The sequence below is a fragment of the Triturus cristatus genome, chromosome 12 (genome assembly GCF_964204655.1).
Source record: "Triturus cristatus chromosome 12, aTriCri1.1, whole genome shotgun sequence".
Classification (NCBI taxonomy): domain Eukaryota; kingdom Metazoa; phylum Chordata; class Amphibia; order Caudata; family Salamandridae; genus Triturus; species Triturus cristatus.
The window spans coordinates 752,163,598-752,182,568 of NC_140595.1; the positions used below are offsets into that span (position 1 = coordinate 752,163,598).

General features: G+C 37.5%; 1 protein-coding gene across 1 annotated transcript in view; it reads left to right on the top strand.

Moving 5' to 3' along the window:
• The window catches only part of LOC146782697 (extracellular calcium-sensing receptor-like), a 211,512-nt gene that overhangs the window by 179,541 nt on the left and 13,000 nt on the right, over window positions 1-18,971 (top strand). The window contains exon 5 of the mRNA XM_085637188.1: window positions 2,900-3,023. Coding sequence (XP_085493314.1) covers window positions 2,900-3,023 — 124 coding nt within the window. The remainder of the gene's footprint in view (window positions 1-2,899; window positions 3,024-18,971) is intronic.

The window sequence follows — 18,971 nt, forward strand, 5'->3', positions numbered from 1 at the left end:
AGTACAGTCTCATCAATGATAGCTAAGTTAAACACTTTTTTTCTAGCCGGCTATTTAGTTTTTTGATGTTTTATTTGGTAGTGGTGGTGTTGCTGTTTCTCATTGTTCTTTATTCATGAGATAAATGTTATAACAAATGTTAGTATCTGGATACACAAATTATCTTCATAGTCATAAATATCATTAGTAATACTATTAGTAATAGGAGTAGTTATGGTTGTAGCATAGTAGCAATAATATAACAAGTCCTATTATTGTTATTCATGTTCTTGCTGTTATAACTATCTGACAATTTATCAGGAAATACAATTCCATGTATTTGTGTTCCTCAAAAAGACTGAAAGAATGATACCAATTTGGGCATAGTTGAAAAACAAACAATAAATCTACAAAACTACGTTTTAAGTGGATTTACAGACTTTGAATATCAACAGGTTTTACCACAAACCACATAGGTCTTGAATTATTAAACGATTGTGTTACATTTGTATCACGCAGGATGTCACAAGGGCAACTCATTCCTTTAGTCAGATTTACTAAGCTAGCCCTGCATTGCTTGGTAAATCTGGAGTAACACAAGGCAGCGGAAGTCACTGCCTTGCGTTATTCTGCGCCTGGAAGAAGTTACATGGGTGGTGCGTTTGTGTTCACAAGTATCCATTCAGGATTTTTGAGCATTCCCAGATTTACAAAGACTGGTAAAACTGGGAATGGAACGCCAGACACATTGCACCATGGCGGAACGGTGCCTGTGTTGGCACTAGGTAGCAAATAGTGTGCCAGCACAGTGAGAGAGCAGGAATGTGGTATATGATGGTAAATAAATTGCATTGCACCCTCTCCATTTCATGTAGCACAGCACAGCAATTTTTCTTGCTCAGTTGAGCTGCATCATATAATGATAAATCCAGGCCTTAATTGCAATACATACGCAGTAACAAGAGTTGCCACACTTAACCAGGCCACTCATAATGAAGGCCGATAGCTGTAGGAAAGGGTGAGCAGAGCAAGTATTGTGCAGCATGGCCCAAAGCACATGATAAATTACCAATCATACATGAGTTATTCATTGGAACAAATTACGAATTTGCCCTAGGTTCCCACACCACATCTCAAGTTCAAACTATTTTAGAATGGGCATTAATAGGTTTAAGACGCAGCTGCATGGGCTTTAGTGTATGAGGTTGACTAAAACAGGAGGTAATGTTTGTGCATCACATGAAGTGGGGAAGATTTGCTAAGAGTTCACGCAATGCAGCACAGCAAGTAAAGTTGCTTTGCTAGTTTGCATGAATGAGAGCGAATAGAACTGCCCCATAGCTACAAAAGTGGTGCAGTTCATCTTTCTCCCTGCACTGATGCACTTTTGGCAGCCATGTGCCAATGCTGGCACCTTTGTCATATACTGCAAGAGTGTCTGCACTTTGGTCAGCCTAGTTTTTTCACAGGTAAGGGGTTCTGTACAACAAAACTATGCTTTAAATCATTTCCCTCTGGTCTGTGTGCTGTACAATGCAGTAGGAATGCAAACAGAGAAAAAAAACGAGGAGAAACTAAATCATTTTATGCTTGCCTTAGGCAGGCACAGGCATTTGTTGCAAATTCTGTCTACAATTGTTTGTAGATTGGGGTTTGTGCCAAAACCCAAGGGTGGTTGCATTGGAACACTAAGAACCACCCTTGGAATGTTCCCTTAATTCCAAGTAATACAAGGCAGGGTGTTACTTTGGAATACAATCCAACACAAATCGTGATTTCTGTTGGATTGTAAATCCCACTGGTAGACTTTGCCTCAGCTCTGCATTAAAAAATAGAGCAAATTCAACACTAATAGCCAGATTCAGCTGTCGGGTGGAAAGTCATCCAACAGCTTGTCCAAGACTCTCCGCCTGACATCGATAGTTTCCCTCCCATCACCATATTATGATACCGGCAGTCACAGGAAAAGCCATGGGAGGATCCAGCTGCGCTTTCGATGGGCTCAAGGAGCCCACCGGAGCATCGGAACAATGCATAATTACATACTGATGGCAGAGCCAGGCATGGCTCAGCCATTGGGATTATGAAGTCGGTTTCGGACAGCATGTCCATGTCAGTGTTTCCGACATGGAAAGGTTGTCAGAAAGGGACTTTGGGGGCCCCTAGCATGGCCACGTCCCCTCACGGCCTCTGCTATGAGGCCTGAGCTGCACCAGTGGTGTCCTCCTAAAGATTTCTGCACTGTGTGGCAGGCACCACATGATCCCTGCCACTCAATGCACGGATGTTTGAAAGGTGTATATTTTCTATTGGGGATGGTGCTGCAAACCGCAACAGAAGCTTCAGTAGAAAATATACACTTTGTGACCAGCATGAAGGTGGTTGCATCCTAACTGTGGAAGCGGAACAACTGGCTCAATGTGAGGCAGTCCGTTTCCACTACGATGTCCATCGAACGCAAGTCTGACCGACATTGTGATCAGGCCCAATGTCTTTGTAAATCTGGGCCACTCTGTCTTCCCTAATGCTCAGTCCCAACAGCTGCTGCGGGGAAAAGCCCAGAATAGGCTCCCATTCAGGCTCATCCCTTTGAGTATCAGGGATGATTCTATGCATGCCCCCAATACATGCACGATGACAAGCGTTAGCAAAGATTTGGCACATGCTCTCACTCAATTTCTTCAATGCAAATGCTCACATGCAGTTAGGTTGAGGTGCGCCAGAAAGCTTTGTAAATTGTGCATGGGAAACATTAGCTTTCCATCCAAATTCTTGATGCATTTTGTATGCCAAGGATAGAATAGAGGACTTTGGAATCTGACAAACTGCATCAATCAGGACTCATGATAGATTGTTTACATTTGCTCAAAATTTCTTGTTAGTACTCTCTCGTAGGATTGTGTTTATTCATATATTGCAGATTCCTTCCTCGGTGTGCACTAAGAGCTGCTCTCCTGGGTTTAGGAAAGCTGTGATGGAAGGAGAGCCTGTCTGCTGCTTCTTGTGTATCCAGTGCCCTCTGGGTGAGATCTCCAACCAAACTGGTAAGTGAATCAACAGCTTTGTGGAGTCTTCTTTCATGTCCCAAAAAGCGACCAGATGTTTGAAAAACATGCCCCAGCTGCCCCGAATCTAAGTAATTCTTATAGTTTTTGTAATATTTGATTGATTGAAAGGTAGGTGTGTAAAGAGAAAGTAAAAGAGACACAGCTTTATATCTCTCCACAAGTAATTAAGCAGTGAAGAAGAAAATACATATTCTTGGAAGCATCTAAACTAACAGGTTAAAATTACTTTTGCAGCAAAAATACATTTTTGTTGCATGAGTTCTAAATTTTTGTGAAAAAAGTACCTCTACTAGAATCTGCTGTACTATTAAATAGCCAACAACTAATACATTTTACTAAAGTGTTAATATTTCAAATTTAAATAGTTATAAATGTCCTAGGGGGCATGCACTAGCCCTTACATTCCTAGGAACAAAAAACGTTGTTGGGCTCATGTCCATGCCTATACTCAGGACTGCTGGCCTACTAGTTAAGATTGTTGGATATACCTGGGAGTGCCTTAATACTTTCTACTACTCCTACAAGTCACAAATGTACAACCATGCTCTGAGGCCGGGTTAAAAAATGCTTAAGTCCCCTTGACATTTCCTGTGCTCTAGGACATATCTGAGTTAGTGAAGACAGGTTAAAAATGTTTGACAATAGTGGCCACATGGCCTGTTTGTCCACATTTTGGGTATTGAGGGTATTGAAAAAAGGGTTCTACTGGCACACGCCAAGATTTTGCTCCCCCCCTTCCCCAGTAGAGTCTTCTTTGTCTCCAGGATTAGACTGTGTCCCACATAATGCTCCATCAGCACAGACCAGAAGAAGAGCTTTAGGGACAAACAATCAGTCTTGCCAAAACAATCTGCAGATTTGCCATGAGTTCAGAATAGCCCCCAGGCTACCAAACACACACACTGGACATAGGTTTGAATAGTAGAAAACAATTTGTACAGCAGCATTGGAGAAAATGTGTTTAAAAAGAAATACAATTCTGTTGATATTAGCAAACAGAAAAAATATTTATATAATATGAAAGATAACCTTCACAATTGTTTTCCTATGTTTCCTACATATCCTAGCCCCTCAACACTGAAATGTTGTCATAAAGAGAACTATGATATAGGTCTTCCATACCTGCACCAAGGCTGCAAACAGCCCAAGCTTAAGCAGCCTATGCATCACACAGGGCTTTGTCTGAGAAAGATGTAGAGTTTCTCACATGATGAAAACGTGTGTGAGAGAAGGTGTCCATGCTCTCATGACATGTGTGTGTGATAGAAGTGCAATTACCAGGACTTGTACCTTTGTCTTTGATGGCTTATAATCAGTAGGCAATTATACATGAATCACTTATAAAGATACCATGCATATCCAGTATATAAATTAAACATAGGTACACTATCATAAAAAGGCAGGCTAATCATGAAAGTAAACATAGCATTAAAACATCATGAACAACAATAGTTAAAAAAGCAGAGGGCATAAAGTTGAGGTTAGGCTCATAGGTCATATGTTAGAGATCATTTAGGTCTAACATGATAAGAAATATTAGTATGTATTAATGTTCTACCATAAATGCACTTGTGTGCTGACCCCGACAATAGAGTACATTTTTCAAGCTCTGAAATAAAGCATACTTGAAGGATAAGGAGAGTGGAAGCAAAACTGTTGTGGACACAAACAATCTTTTTCAGCACTGCTGTCCTAATAGTGTAGAGACGGCACCTGTTGCAGAAGGTATTAAGGGTCATCGTTGTGCACTAACATACCAGGACCATGTTTGCCACAAAAAGGGGAGGGAAACAGAGGCTATCCAATGGCTTTGACTCAGACCTCAAAACGGTCTACAGGACAAAACCCTCCAGTCCTGTATAAATAAATTATAAACATAAACTGTATTTTGAGTTCTTAAAGGTGGAAAATTATTACTCTGTAGTCAAAATAATGAATAAGTAATGAGATTCAAGGGTTTTTTCACAGGCCAACATGTGTTTCACGACAGAATGTTGCTTCATCAGGGTCGAAAGACGTATACTTCTCTATTGCTGTTATCAAGCACAGTTTTGTGGGAACAAGTTACATACCATAGAGCACAAATAGATCACAGAGAAAAACAGCACAAAGAAAAGTAGGAAAATCAAAAAAAATGAAAAAACATGATTAGTTAATTGGCATAATTATCATTTAACAGAAAACACAACCTCATAATGAGATGCCAAATAAGCTCAAATAGCGGGGTGAAAAACAGAAAAAAGACAGGATCGGGAGACACTATTGCCTAAGTATAATCAAGGAATGATACCAGAGTGACAAGAAGAGTATCCAACAGCACTGTGTGATTCAATGAAACCCTAGTGTATGTAAGGGTTGGGAAAAATAAAGATTGCACTTGTGATATTGCAATTTTCCATAGATATTGGCATGTCCTCATAAGAGAAAAGCATTGTTTGCACTAACTGACCGGTCCAAAATTCGCCCTTTACATCTATTAATTTTTAAAAAGGTCCATTGAAGTGCTTTTAAAAAACTCCATTGCTATTGTACCAATGCAACCAATGTTATCGGCAAGCATTGTAACAAATTTGTTCTGGCAATAATGTACTCTATCAAACGCACTCTATCAAATGCAGCCTCAAAATTATGGTTCATTGACAAAATATTGACCCTCAAAATTTCCCTATAGCAAAATATCTAGACCAAAATATCGATATAAAAAATATCATCATCCTATACTTATAACGGAAAGTACTAAAATATTGAAAAAACATATTGTTACAATAAATATCATTGTATTAAATATCCATCTTTAAAATATCTAAATTAAAATATTAATATTAAACATATTAAATAGTAACATTAATAATAAAAATAGTTTTATTATATATTTTAACTAATACAACAAATAAACCTAATAAAAAAAGTAAAACACACATATATAATCATTAACATATATAAATATATATTACCTACTGGCGTTTGCCAGTAGGTAGTTATAGTTAGGACCACGTTTCCATAGGAAATCCGCAACATTCTATTTTGAATAACTTTAGCGCCGGGTGACGAATCCTCGCGAATTTTTCAAAATAGGTGGGGCGCTACGCTCCGCTCCTTCCCTGAAAGTCTCGGGGGGATTCGTCAAGCGGGGGCTGAGATAAAAGGGGGGTCCCAAAACACGTTTTTCCCATGCATTTTTCCATAGGACCTTTAGACAGGGCTACAGCCCGAACGGCTGAACAGAATTACTAGAAATTTGGCAGAGAGGTAGTCCTCAGGTCAAGGAAGTGCCTTTTGTAGGTTTGGTGTAAATCTGTTCAGTAGATTCTGAGAAAATAGCCTTTAAATCAATATATATCTGAGCCAGCTTACGGTGCGCTTACGGTACGCTTACCGTACGCGTACGGTGGCGTGCGCGAGCGCGATTCTGATTGGCTCTTAGATCTTAGTAAACATTCGAATCGGTCGAAACCAGGAAGCGGCGGCCGCCATTTCGTGTGTTTCACTCAGAAAAAAAAGAGTGATAACAAGAAAAGGGGGCAAGGAGGAGAGTTACAGACCCCCTAACATTTGTAAGGGGGTCAAAGAAGGACAGAAAAGTACAAAGAAAACATTTATTGATTTAAAAAAAAATCGCGGGGTACGCGTACGGTAAGCGTACGGTAAAAAAATAAAATAAAAAAAGAAATGAAATGCAGATTTAAGTGTTTAGATATTAGGGGGCTCTAAAAAGAGCCGTTGTGTTTATGAAGTGATTTTTTAGTGGTACCTACAAGTAAGTACCGATGCAGAGTCTAAGGTTCAAGAGGAAGACTCTGTTCCCTTCATCATTGAAGTGCACACCATCTCCTCTATAAATGTCTTGCATGTCGTAACGCAAGTTGTTGTGGTAAATGGAACCCATACCATAGTCACGGAGGAAAGCAGAAACAGATTTGTTGACGTGCTTTCTTGCTTTGTCAATCTGCGGACAGAAATGATTGGACCAGTTCCATTTTTGCCTTTGGCATATGTTAGAAAACACAAAGGCAGTTTTAGGGAAAAGTGAAAACAGTTGTGCAAAGGTGTCCTTCATAAGCATTTCCAGACCTACCCCAGTCAAAGTGCCTAGGTCATTGCCACCACAGTGCAGTATTATGAGGTCAGGGTGTTGGATGTGCATGAAGGATTTCACCAATGGCATCAATTGGTGCCACTTTAACCCTCTCTGACCAATCCATTTAATGTCTACATTTGGCAAAGCAAGGTCTCTCACCATATCTGTTTTCTCTGCATACTTTTCACTCCAGAAGACATAGCTGTGCCCTACAATCCACACTGTGAACATCTTCAAAGGAGAACTGGATGCACTCAGGAGGTGTCTTTCAGTAGAATGGCAATATGAAAAGAAAGATAGTTTGGAAATGGAGGCATACATATTTTTTTCATAAAAAAAGAACTGATTGGCTGTTTCATACCATTCTAGAATAAAAACTAGGCTGTATGTGTAAATTAATAGAAGCATGTTTTGTATTGGTACAGAAAAATGTGTTACCAAAGAACAGTACTATGGATTTGCTGTTAGGTTTGAAAAGTCAAGCACTCTTGCTCTGTGGAATTGAAACATTGTTTGGTGAACTTCTGACCTAACTCCACACAGCAGTGTTCCATGAGCTGTTGCTATGGTAGCAGGCAGAAGTCAAGTTGGGGGAAGGGTACTAGGCAGAAGTCAAGTTGGGGGAAGGGTACTTTTGGAAAAGGGTTGGTTTTCAACCAATAGAAATGTGTGATTACATTTGAAAAAAAGGGGGAAGCACTGAGATTTTAAACTAACATGTATATGTGTGGAAAAAGAGAGGGAAAGTTTGCCATTATCTGGTTCTGCTGAGAGGAGAGAGGTGTAAAGAACAGAGATCCTGGCTCTGATAATCTGCTGTTTGAGTGCCACATTTCTTTCACAACTAACTAATTTTAAAGGTGAGTTTAGAGTTTGAGAGGGGATGTATATGGTAAATTAAGAAATGAATAATAGAAATGGGATTCCTTTTGTTGAAGTTGTGTTTATTATTTTCTGTTTTGGGAGAAATTTAAATGTGAGGAACATGTAAAATAATATGGACTATGTTTTCACGATAAATTAAGGTGTACTGGTATAAAAAAAGAATAGTTTAAGGGTTTGAGGTTGGACTCAGTAATGCAAATACATACAGCATCACTAAGGCTGGTTGCCCTTGCTGGAGTGTAGGCAGTCACCCAGGTTACAAATGGTGCTGGTCTGAAAAAGCAGTTTGGACATGTGCTTTTTTAAGAATCTGAAAAGTGGATTCATAATGTGTCAGTCTGTAAAAGTGATTATCACTTGCCAAAAAAAAGAGTAGTAAGTGTGCTTTCAAATTGGCAAAGAAATTTCGTTTTGTGACTAATGTGAAAACATGACTCTGTGTGCAAATAGGAATTACAGGCAGAGATTTATTGCGTATTGCTCTGGTGATTTCACAGTTGCATTAGATGGAAAGGGGGAGCCATTTTTTGGTGCAGAAGCAGACTCTTAGCACACACCCAGCTGCTTACCATGTGGAATCATGCACAGTATTCACAAGCGAGTGGGGTTTGAGGTTTCAGTCAGTAATGCAAATACATACAGCATCACTAAGGCTGGTTGCCCTTGCTGGAGTGTAGGCAGTCACCCAGGTTACAAATGGTGCTGGTCTGAAAAAGCAGTTTGGACATGTGCTTTTTTAAGAATCTGAAAAGTGGATTCATAATGTGTCAGTCTGAAAAGTGTTTATCACTTGCCAAAAAAAAGAGTAGTAAGTGTGCTTTCAAATTGGCAAAGAAATTTCGTTTTGTGACTAATGTGAAAACATGACTCTGTGTGCAAATAGGAATTACAGGCAGAGAATTATTGTGTATTGCTCTGGTGATTTCACAGTTGCATTAGATGGAAAGGGGGAGCCATTTTTTGGTGCAGAAGCAGACTCTTAGCACACACCCAGCTGCTTACCATGTGGAATCATGCACAGTATTCAGAAGCAAGTGGGGTTTGAGGTTTCAGTCAGTAATGCAAATACATTCAGCATCACTAAGGCTGGTTGCCCTTGCTGGAGTGTAGGCAGTCACCCAGGTTACAAATGGTGCTGGTCTGAAAAAGCAGTTTGGACATGTGCTTTTTAAAAAATCTGAAAAGTGGATTCATAATGTGTCAGTCTGTAAAAGTGATTATCACTTGCCAAAAAAAAGAGTAGTAAGTGTGCTTTCAAATTGGCAAAGAAATTTCGTTTTGTGACTAATGTGAAAACATGACTCTGTGTGCAAATAGGAATTACAGGCAGAGATTTATTGCGTATTGCTCTGGTGATTTCACAATTGCATTAGATGGAAAGGGGGAGCCATTTTTTGGTGCAGAAGCAGACTCTTAGCACACACCCAGCTGCTTACCATGTGGAATCATGCACAGTATTCACAAGCGAGTGGGGTTTGAGGTTTCAGTCAGTAATGCAAATACATTCAGCATCACTAAGGCTGGTTGCCCTTGCTGGAGTGTAGGCAGTCACCCAGGTTACAAATGGTGCTGGTCTGAAAAAGCAGTTTGGACATGTGCTTTTTAAAAAATCTGAAAAGTGGATTCATAATGTGTCAGTCTGTAAAAGTGATTATCACTTGCCAAAAAAAAGAGTAGTAAGTGTGCTTTCAAATTGGCAAAGAAATTTCGTTTTGTGACTAATGTGAAAACATGACTCCGTGTGCAAATAGGAATTACAGGCAGAGATTTATTGCGTATTGCTCTGGTGATTTCACAGTTGCATTAGATGGAAAGGGGGAGCCATTTTTTGGTGCAGAAGCAGACTCTTAGCACACACCCAGCTGCTTACCATGTGGAATCATGCACAGTATTCACAAGCGAGTGGGGTTTGAGGTTTCAGTCAGTAATGCAAATACATTCAGCATCACTAAGGCTGGTTGCCCATGCTGGAGTGTAGGCAGTCACCCAGGTTACAAATGGTGCTGGTCTGAAAAACCACTTTGGACATGTGCTTTTTTAAGAATCTGAAAAGTGGATTCATAATGTGTCAGTCTGTAAAAGTGATTATCACTTGCCAAAAAAAAGAGTAGTAAGTGTGCTTTCAAATTGGCAAAGAAATTTCGTTTTGTGACTAATGTGAAAACATGACTCTGTGTGCAAATAGGAATTACAGGCAGAGATTTATTGCGTATTGCTCTGGTGATTTCACAGTTGCATTAGATGGAAAGGGGGAGCCATTTTTTGGTGCAGAAGCAGACTCTTAGCACACACCCAGCTGCTTACCATGTGGAATCATGTACAGTATTCACAAGCGAGTGGGGTTTGAGGTTTCAGTCAGTAATGCAAATACATTCAGCATCAATAAGGCTGGTTGCCCTTGCTGGAGTGTAGGCAGTCACCCAGGTTACAAATGGTGCTGGTCTGAAAAAGCAGTTTGGACATGTGCTTTTTTAAGAATCTGAAAAGTGGATTCATAATGTGTCAGTCTGAAAAAGCAGTTTTCTGCCTAATTTCAAAGCATGACTTTGTGTGCACACAGGAATTATTTTTAGAAATTTAATTTGTGAAGGTGTTATTGTGATTTTCATTTATAGGAAAGGGGTTTATAGTATTTTAAGATTTCTAAAGAACATAAAAAATGTAGTAATATATTTAAATAAAATAAAGGATTTTTTTTTTAGTTTTTTTCAGGTATTGCTGAAGAGCAGTGAACAAAATTTAAGATGCCTACAAAATCCAGAGTAAAGAAAGACCACAAAAAAAACCTATATTTGAAGACAACTGGAGGACCTAAGTTAGTTGGAGATGCTCATGTTGGGAAAAAGAAAAAATCTTCTGGTAAGCAAACAAAAGATTTTTTAAAGAACATATTCAAAAAAAGGAAAAATGTACAAAATGTCTGTACTGGAAAAAATGTTTTCAATAGAAAAGGAGAGGAAAAAATTGAGCATTTAGTTAATGCAAATATACCTTCTGCAACTAAAAAGATAAACTTAAACAGAAAAACAGCGTTTAAAGAGATACGTAGAAAAATGTTTCAGAGAAGAGTTATGTCCAATTTGATAAAGGATGTGAAGAAATATAAGCAAAAGGCTAAGTTTTATAAGAGAAAAAAAGAAATTGAAGCCATTGCAGCAAAGGCATTAGAATTAAAAAGGAAACTATTCATTTTAATTTTGAATAGGATGCGTACATTAGATAAAATGGTTAATGTACTGAAATCACAAAGCAAAAGGAAAAGAGTAGTGAACAGAACAAACTTTTGTAAAGTATTTTTAGGAAAATGGATGCATAGTTCAAGTAGTGAACCTTTTTTTAATGAAGAGAGCTATTTTCAAAGTAATAGTTTGCTCTATGCAGTTGACACCAGAGGTCGTGCTTACGAAGTGAAAAATGGTTGCATAATGGAGAAGGAGATAATGGTTCCAAGAGATGAGGTACAAGTGATGGCGGATGAGGCTATGGGGAGACGTCCTAAAGCCCCAGTGTACACTTGGAATTGTAGTAGTATTTGCACTGTGCGTCAGGAATCTATTGATAAATTTCGTGAGTTTCTAAGAGAATATAGTAAAAAAAGTGTAAAACAGAAGATTAAGGTGCTTCAAAGTCTGGATCCATGCAGAGTGAGAGAGAATACTGGTTTGCAGGGTCATTCTCTGGCTTGTCTATCTAGAAAAGTGTGTAATAGTGTTTTCCATCATTTTAGGATGCTGGCTGTTCATCATACTGAAATGAGAAAGTTTGTGAGACGGTTGTATTTTGCTAAAAGTCCAGCAATAAAGTTAGATGAATTGAATAGGGCTCTGTTCCGTGGAACGGTATCAGATGTAGAGAAGGTTGTTGATGAAATTCAGTTTTGTTACTTTGGTCCTGAACAAAACAGTGCAGAAAAGGACACAGTAAATGAGGAAGAAGTGGAAGAGAATGTAGAACCCTCTGTAAGTAAGACATTTAATGATCACATAACAAAATTTGCAATAATCTCTAATGAAAGACCAAATATTACTTGTATTTGTTGCCGCAGAACTCATTATAGAAAACAAACTAGGAATGTTGATCTCTACAGAAAAAGTGAAAATGAAGATAATTATAAGTGGAAGGATTTTGCCACATATATATTTCTTGAAAATTGTTTTGAATTGGGTGAAGATCAGCGTATTTGTAAATACTGTTACAACAAGTTAGAGGAAAATAGAATGCCGACCAGAGCTGTACATAATAATTTAGAATTGGATGCTATTCCTGCTGAACTTTCTGAATTAAATACATATGAGTCTATACTCATTCAATGTGTTCATCCGTTCCAGACCATAGTACGTATGGAGCCCAAAACTGGTAAATTACCTCCTTCAGATTTACTGAGAGTTTTAAAAGGTAGAGTGGTGTATTTGCCCTTGGATTTGAAAAAAAATATGGAAACTATTGATGCGGATACTTTGGAAACTGAACCATTAATTATTCTGGTTAATGGTGTACCTACAAAGAATAAGAAGATTTGGCAGGAGCTGGTAGATGTACGGAAAGTACAAAGAGCAAATTTGTATTTGAAAAGGAATAACAAATGGTATGAATCAATTTATATAGAAGAAGAAGAAGAAGAAGATTTACAAGAAGACACAGAAACACCAACTGGACAAATTGAAAAAGTGGACAAGTCAAAGGAAGAAGAAATTTATGAACATTTTAGCATACATCCTCTTCATTCAAAAGAAGTTATGGGAGACAATATTGATCTATTTCAGATGAAGAAAGCAAAAGGAACTCCCGTGAGTGTATGGGAGGAGAGCTTGGAAGCTCGATGTTTTCCCCAGCTGTTTCCTAAAGGAAAAGGAGGACGATACGATGAACGTCCAGAACAGATTCCAGCTTCTGAGTATCGGACTACAAGACTATATGCTGAAGATCCCAGATTTCGACAAAGTATTCCTTATTTGTTCCATCTTTTATTTGAAAGCGACTTGTCTGCATTGTCTTATGCAGTAAATCACATTTTAAAAAGTGGAGTACATTTACAAAATGTGTCTGCTAAGGATTTTATGGAGAAAGTGCAGCACCGAGATGATCATTTGGAAACACAACTGATCAATCTGATGGCTTGTCAGCGTGGGACAAATGAATATTGGTACCGACGCCATGGTGAATTAAAATGCATTTTACGGAATTTAGGAACACCAACATGGTTCGTTACCCTAAGCTGTGCGGAGTACGCTTGGGATGATTTACTGGATTTTCTACGAGAGGCAAATTCAAACATTAAAAACATCGAATACAAGACAGCAGGAGAACTGTGCTCATTGGATCCGGTTAATGTTTGCAGATATTTCAATCATAGATTTGAGGCTATGATGTCGTTCATCTGCAATAAAAAAAATCCACCTCTAGGAGAAGTAGTGGATTTCGTTTGGAGAAAAGAGTACCAGGCAAGAGGTGCTCCTCATATTCATATGCTGTTGTGGATCAAGGATGCCCCAAAGTTTGGAACAGATGCTGATGAAGCAGTGTTATCTTACATTGAAGAATATGCAACATGTGCTATACCAAAAAGCCCAGAAGAGAAAAAGTTAAAGGAGCAAGTTTTACGTTTCCAAAGTCATCGGTGTGGAAAATACTGTCGACGGAAATACAAGAGCAAAGATAAATACTACACTAAATGTCGATTTGGATTTCCTAGACCTGCTCTTTCAAATGGAAGAGTAAACAGTTTTATGTCATCTGTGAGACATACTATCACAAGAAAATCCCCTAAGAATACCTACAACCTTAAAAGAAAAGAAGAATCAAAAAATATAAATGACTACAACCCTGTCATTTTATCCATGTGGAACGCTAACATGGATATACAGTATGTAGCTGACAATTCCATTGCTGTTGCTCGATATGTAACGTCTTACATTACGAAATCAGAAAAAACAGAATTGAAGGAAATGTGGGAAGAGATTTCTCACGAGAAAACTGTCAGTAAGAAGCTGTACAGTTTCAGTTTGAAGATGTTATCGCATCGAGAAATTGGATCCTACGAATGTTCAGATAGGTTATCTTCTGCAAGTCTCTACTCGAAATCAAGAAGAATAATTTGGGCAAGTTTAGGCCTTGCAGCAATGAGAAATCGGGTACTGAAATCTGTTGGAGAAATTGAATATTTGGCCGAAAATGACCCAGAAAGTACAGATATTTTGAAATCAAACATGTTGGACACATATTATCCCAAGAGAAGTCATCATCTGGAGAACATGTGTCTCTATGAAGTGCTGCAGAACTACATTTATTCACGGAAAGCCACAGAAGACATCAACAATGGAAAATATAAAGTCATTGGTGAGGAAGGATGTTTGGTGAAGCAAACAAAAGGAAGTTTGATAAATCACAGGAAGCTGAGTTGCGACACTACTGACAAAAAGGAATTTTACTACTTGGCTCTTTTACAGCTGTTTAAACCATGGCGTACAGAGGATGAACTACTGGGAGAATTTCAAAGCTATGAAGATTCTTTTAATGCTTGCAAAGACAGCATACAATGCAGTAAATTCTCAACTTATCTGCAAATGTTAAATGAAGAAATTGAACAGGAAACTACAATTGCAGCAGAAATAGCTAGAGACAGTTCTCAGGACAGCCAAAGTTCAGGAACACTCAGTCAAGATCCCCTAGGACAACCAATCGTTGAAAATGAAGCATCAATAGCCATGAATGAAGTGGAAACGGCTATGAATCAAGCTCAAGAAGAATTTATAGACTTACAAAATTTGGAAAGACAACTGAACGAAGAGCAGCAACAAATTTATGAAGAGATCAGAACCAAAATTGATCACGGATTTCTACATGAAAAAAAAGAGTGCTCATGCACATCATTTCATCCAATCAGGATGTATGTAAGCGGACAAGCTGGAACTGGAAAAAGTTTCCTTATAAAAGTCATCAGAAGCTACCTACAGCAAAAAACGGATTCTACTTTGTCTTGTGTGGTTACTGCTCCAACTGGGTTAGCAGCATATAACATAAAACGAATCACTTTTCATCGTTTGCTAATGTTACCAGTGGAGCATGAGAACAAAATACAATACAACAAGCTAACTGGAGAAGCATGCTTGGAAGTTTCAAGAGTATTGAAGAAGATGCAAGTTCTCATTATTGATGAGGTGAGCATGGTATCAAACTTAATGCTTGCCTTTGTGCATTTAAGAATGCAGCAAATTCTGAAGACAGACTATGACGTGTTATTTGGAGGAAAACACGTCATAGTTTTTGGAGATCTTTTGCAACTTACTCCAGTTAAAGGACAACCAGTGTTTAATACTGTGACACATGAAGACACGAAGAAGTCATTGGGAAGCATCGGTAATACAAATATTTGGTCCTTCTTTGAGTACAAGGAACTTACTACTAATATGAGGCAAGCAAACGATGAAGAATATGGAAGTATTCTGAAAGATATCAGAATTGGACTACTCACTGAAGCTGGCAAAAAAGCATTACAGAGTCGGCTGCTACATAATTTATTTCCAAAGGAAGAAATAGTTGCAGAGAAGATATACAAGAACATTGCAGAAAACAAAAGTGTCATCTGCTTAATGCCAACTCTACGTGAATGCTCAATATTCAATGAGGAGCTTTTGAAATTGGAAAAGGAAGATATCAGGAAATTGGAAGCAGTGGACAAAATTGAGGATGGAAGAATTACTGTCACATTAACAGGCACACTGAAAAATAAATTGGATTCACTAGAGAAAAACATTTCCAAAACAGCTGGATTAGAAAAAAATCTATATGTTTGCATGAACTGTAGAGTATTTTTAAGGAGAAATTTGGATGTTGAAAAAGGTTTAGTTAATGGAGCTATGGGAAGAGTTGTGGGTTTTATTAATTATCAGAAAAAAGATGGAATTGAATGTTTAAAAATAAAATTTGATCAGATAGAAGAAGTTAAAGACATTTGTCGTTGTTCAGTTAGTTTCATGCTTGTGAAAGATTTATATGTACGTAGGAAGCAGTTTCCGTTTTCTCTAGCATATGCTGTAACTATTCACAAGTCTCAAGGATTGACTGTAGATTGTGCATTTGTGAACATTGGTTCAACTGTGTTCAAAGAAGGTATGGCATATGTTGCTTTGTCACGAGTGAAAACATTATCAGGTTTATTCATGATAGACTTTGATGATTCAAAAGTTAGTGCTGATACAAATTGTGTAAAGGAGTATAATAGATTAAGAAGAAGCTATGCTCCTCATTTAGGTCAGTATCCTGTGTTGGAGAAACGTGTAGTTTCTCGTAAAAGGAGAAATGAGAATATCTGTAATGAAGATGTAGAGAGGAGGAAAAAAAGAGGAGTGATGTAATTGCAAGCAAAAAGAATAAGGAAAATGAAGAACAGGTTGTAGGATGTCATTTTGAAAATAGCTCTGGTGTCAACTGCTACGCAAATGTAGTGCTGAATGTTGCATTTTATCTGGAAAGTTTGCAAGAGCAGATAATAGTAAATCAGGGAAAAAGATTCTGTTCTGTGCTGAGTCTCCTTTTTGAAAAGCTGAGTAATGATAAAACTCAAATAGAAAGTGCTACTGAAATTAGAAAACTTTTAGATGTATGTTCAGGACGAACACAGTTTTCTCAAAATGTACAGCAAGACGCACAGGAATTCTTGATGTATTTTCTTCAGGTACTGGAAGAAGAAGGGGTTCCCATTGAAAATTTATTTGGTCTCTCTTATAAATGGGAACATAGTTGTGAAAACTGTTATAATATATGTGTCTCTAATGTTGATAATGAAAGGTTTATTTATTTAACATTGCCAGAGAGTAAAACAGTCACTTTTGCTAAATTAGTTAAAGATGCTAATCATAGCATGCAATGCGGTGAGTGTAAATCTGACATGTTTTCAACGTTAATTTTAAAGGAATACGGACAGTATGTAATTTTAATGATGCAACGATGTAGAGCTGATGGTTCAAAATTGGATACTTTAATAAAGAAGTTTATAGGACAGCAATTATCAATTTCAGGAAAAACTTTTGTAACAGTTGCAATAATTTTCCATGATGGACCTACTGTAACTTCTGGTCATTACACAGTTTATCTTAAATGTGAAAAAGGCTGGACACTGTGTAATGATTCCCAATTGATTTTTAAGCAACGTTTGCCTTTTGATTTAGCAAATTCCTATCTAATCTTCCTGAAACCTAAATTTTAGAGAGATTTGGCAACATCTGGACAAAACAATTTTACCATTTTATTGGATTACCATTGGAATTTACAAATAAAAAGATTTAACAAATTATCATTTGGCCTAATGGAAAGGTAACCAATTGTAATGTGGAATTTTTCCATTTTTTAATGAAACTTTGGAAAACCAAAAATTTAGAAAAAATCGGTAACATCTGCACAATTTAAATTTTGGAATGTTATTGGATTGCCATTGGAAATTTTTTCAAAAAAGATTTTTAAAATTACTATTTGGCCATGCGGAAAGGTAAACAATTCTATTGTGGACTTATTCAATTATTAATAAATCTTTCGGAAACCAAAATGTTACAGAGAATCGGTGAGATCTGTACAATTTAAACTTTAGTTTTTTATTGGATTACCATTGGAAATTTAATCAAAATAGAATTTTAAAATTACTATTTGGCCTAAAGGAAATGGAACCAGATGTATTGTGGAGTTATTTGAGATATATTATTGTGATTATACTTCTGAAACAAAAATATCAGACGGTATTTTAAAGAAATAAGTATTGATATTAGATGATATTTTTTAAGAATATTATGCATTTCTATAAAGTTATGTTTATGCAAAAAGAGATTGTGGGCTTTTTTAAAACAATCTTTGAGATTGTTAATTTTTTTTTTGCCCACTGTTAAATGATGAATGCAATTGCTTTCACAATTTATAGTGAAATGCAATATATTCTGAAAACAGCAAAAAAAAGGCAAAAATATTTTTTGAAAAATATGTAAATATGTGTACTGTATTATAAAATGTTTTATTAAATATTAATACTTTTTTCTTTTTTTCAGATTGAGATAGAAAATTTTCGAAAACTAGAACCATTTTTAAAGCAATTTAAAAAAAATTTAAATGAATAAATATTTTTTTGAGTGGGTATGGTAAGTCAATAATATCATGGTCCCTTTTTTCCACTTCTCTACAATCACATTTTCAGTTTTTCATTGTAGTCTCTCAAGGACCTTGTAATGTGATAATTGATTTTTAGTGTTTTTAAAAAAAAAAAAAAAAAAAAACGTGTACCGTTTTTAAAAACATATATAAAAAATAGATGAAAGGTAAGGTTGGCTCTTAAAAGAGCCGTTGTGTTCATGCAGGGACAGAGGAAAGAAAGAATGGGAATATTAGACGGTACGACAAGTGTGCTGATCTATTTTATTGTTCACTAGGGAAATACTGGTCTCCCTATAACAAATTAGATCATGACAAGTGGCGCACCGTATTTCAACCCTCAGAAACCGAGGGATAGTTTCCAGAGGACCAGAAAAAGGAGATGCTCCCCCCACAGATGAAGGGCTCACCTGACCTGCAGAAGAAGGACTCGGCACTGCAGATGATGGTCCAGGCTGAGCTGCTGTGGATGTGCTTGGTTGATTTACTGAAGGGTTACCTTCAGTAAGTCGAGCATGTGTCCTTCTGTGTACATCCTTAAGGTGTCTCATCATGGTGTGATTCCCAAAGGAATACTTCCTGTCGGGATTCCCTCTTGAAAGTACACGGCCACACAGCTTACAAGTCACTAAGGGTGCATTTACCTTTTGCTGGCCTTCTGGAAAAGAAAAATACTCCCATATGTAAGAGGTCTTTTGTTTCCTCGCTCTCTGCCTCAAGGTAGTGCTGCTAGCCTCACTCTCAGAAGGGCTCTGCTGTTCTGCCATCGTATCACAAAGACAACCCAGCTCCTTCTCCTAAGGGATCACAAGCAGAAATGAGGGGAATGG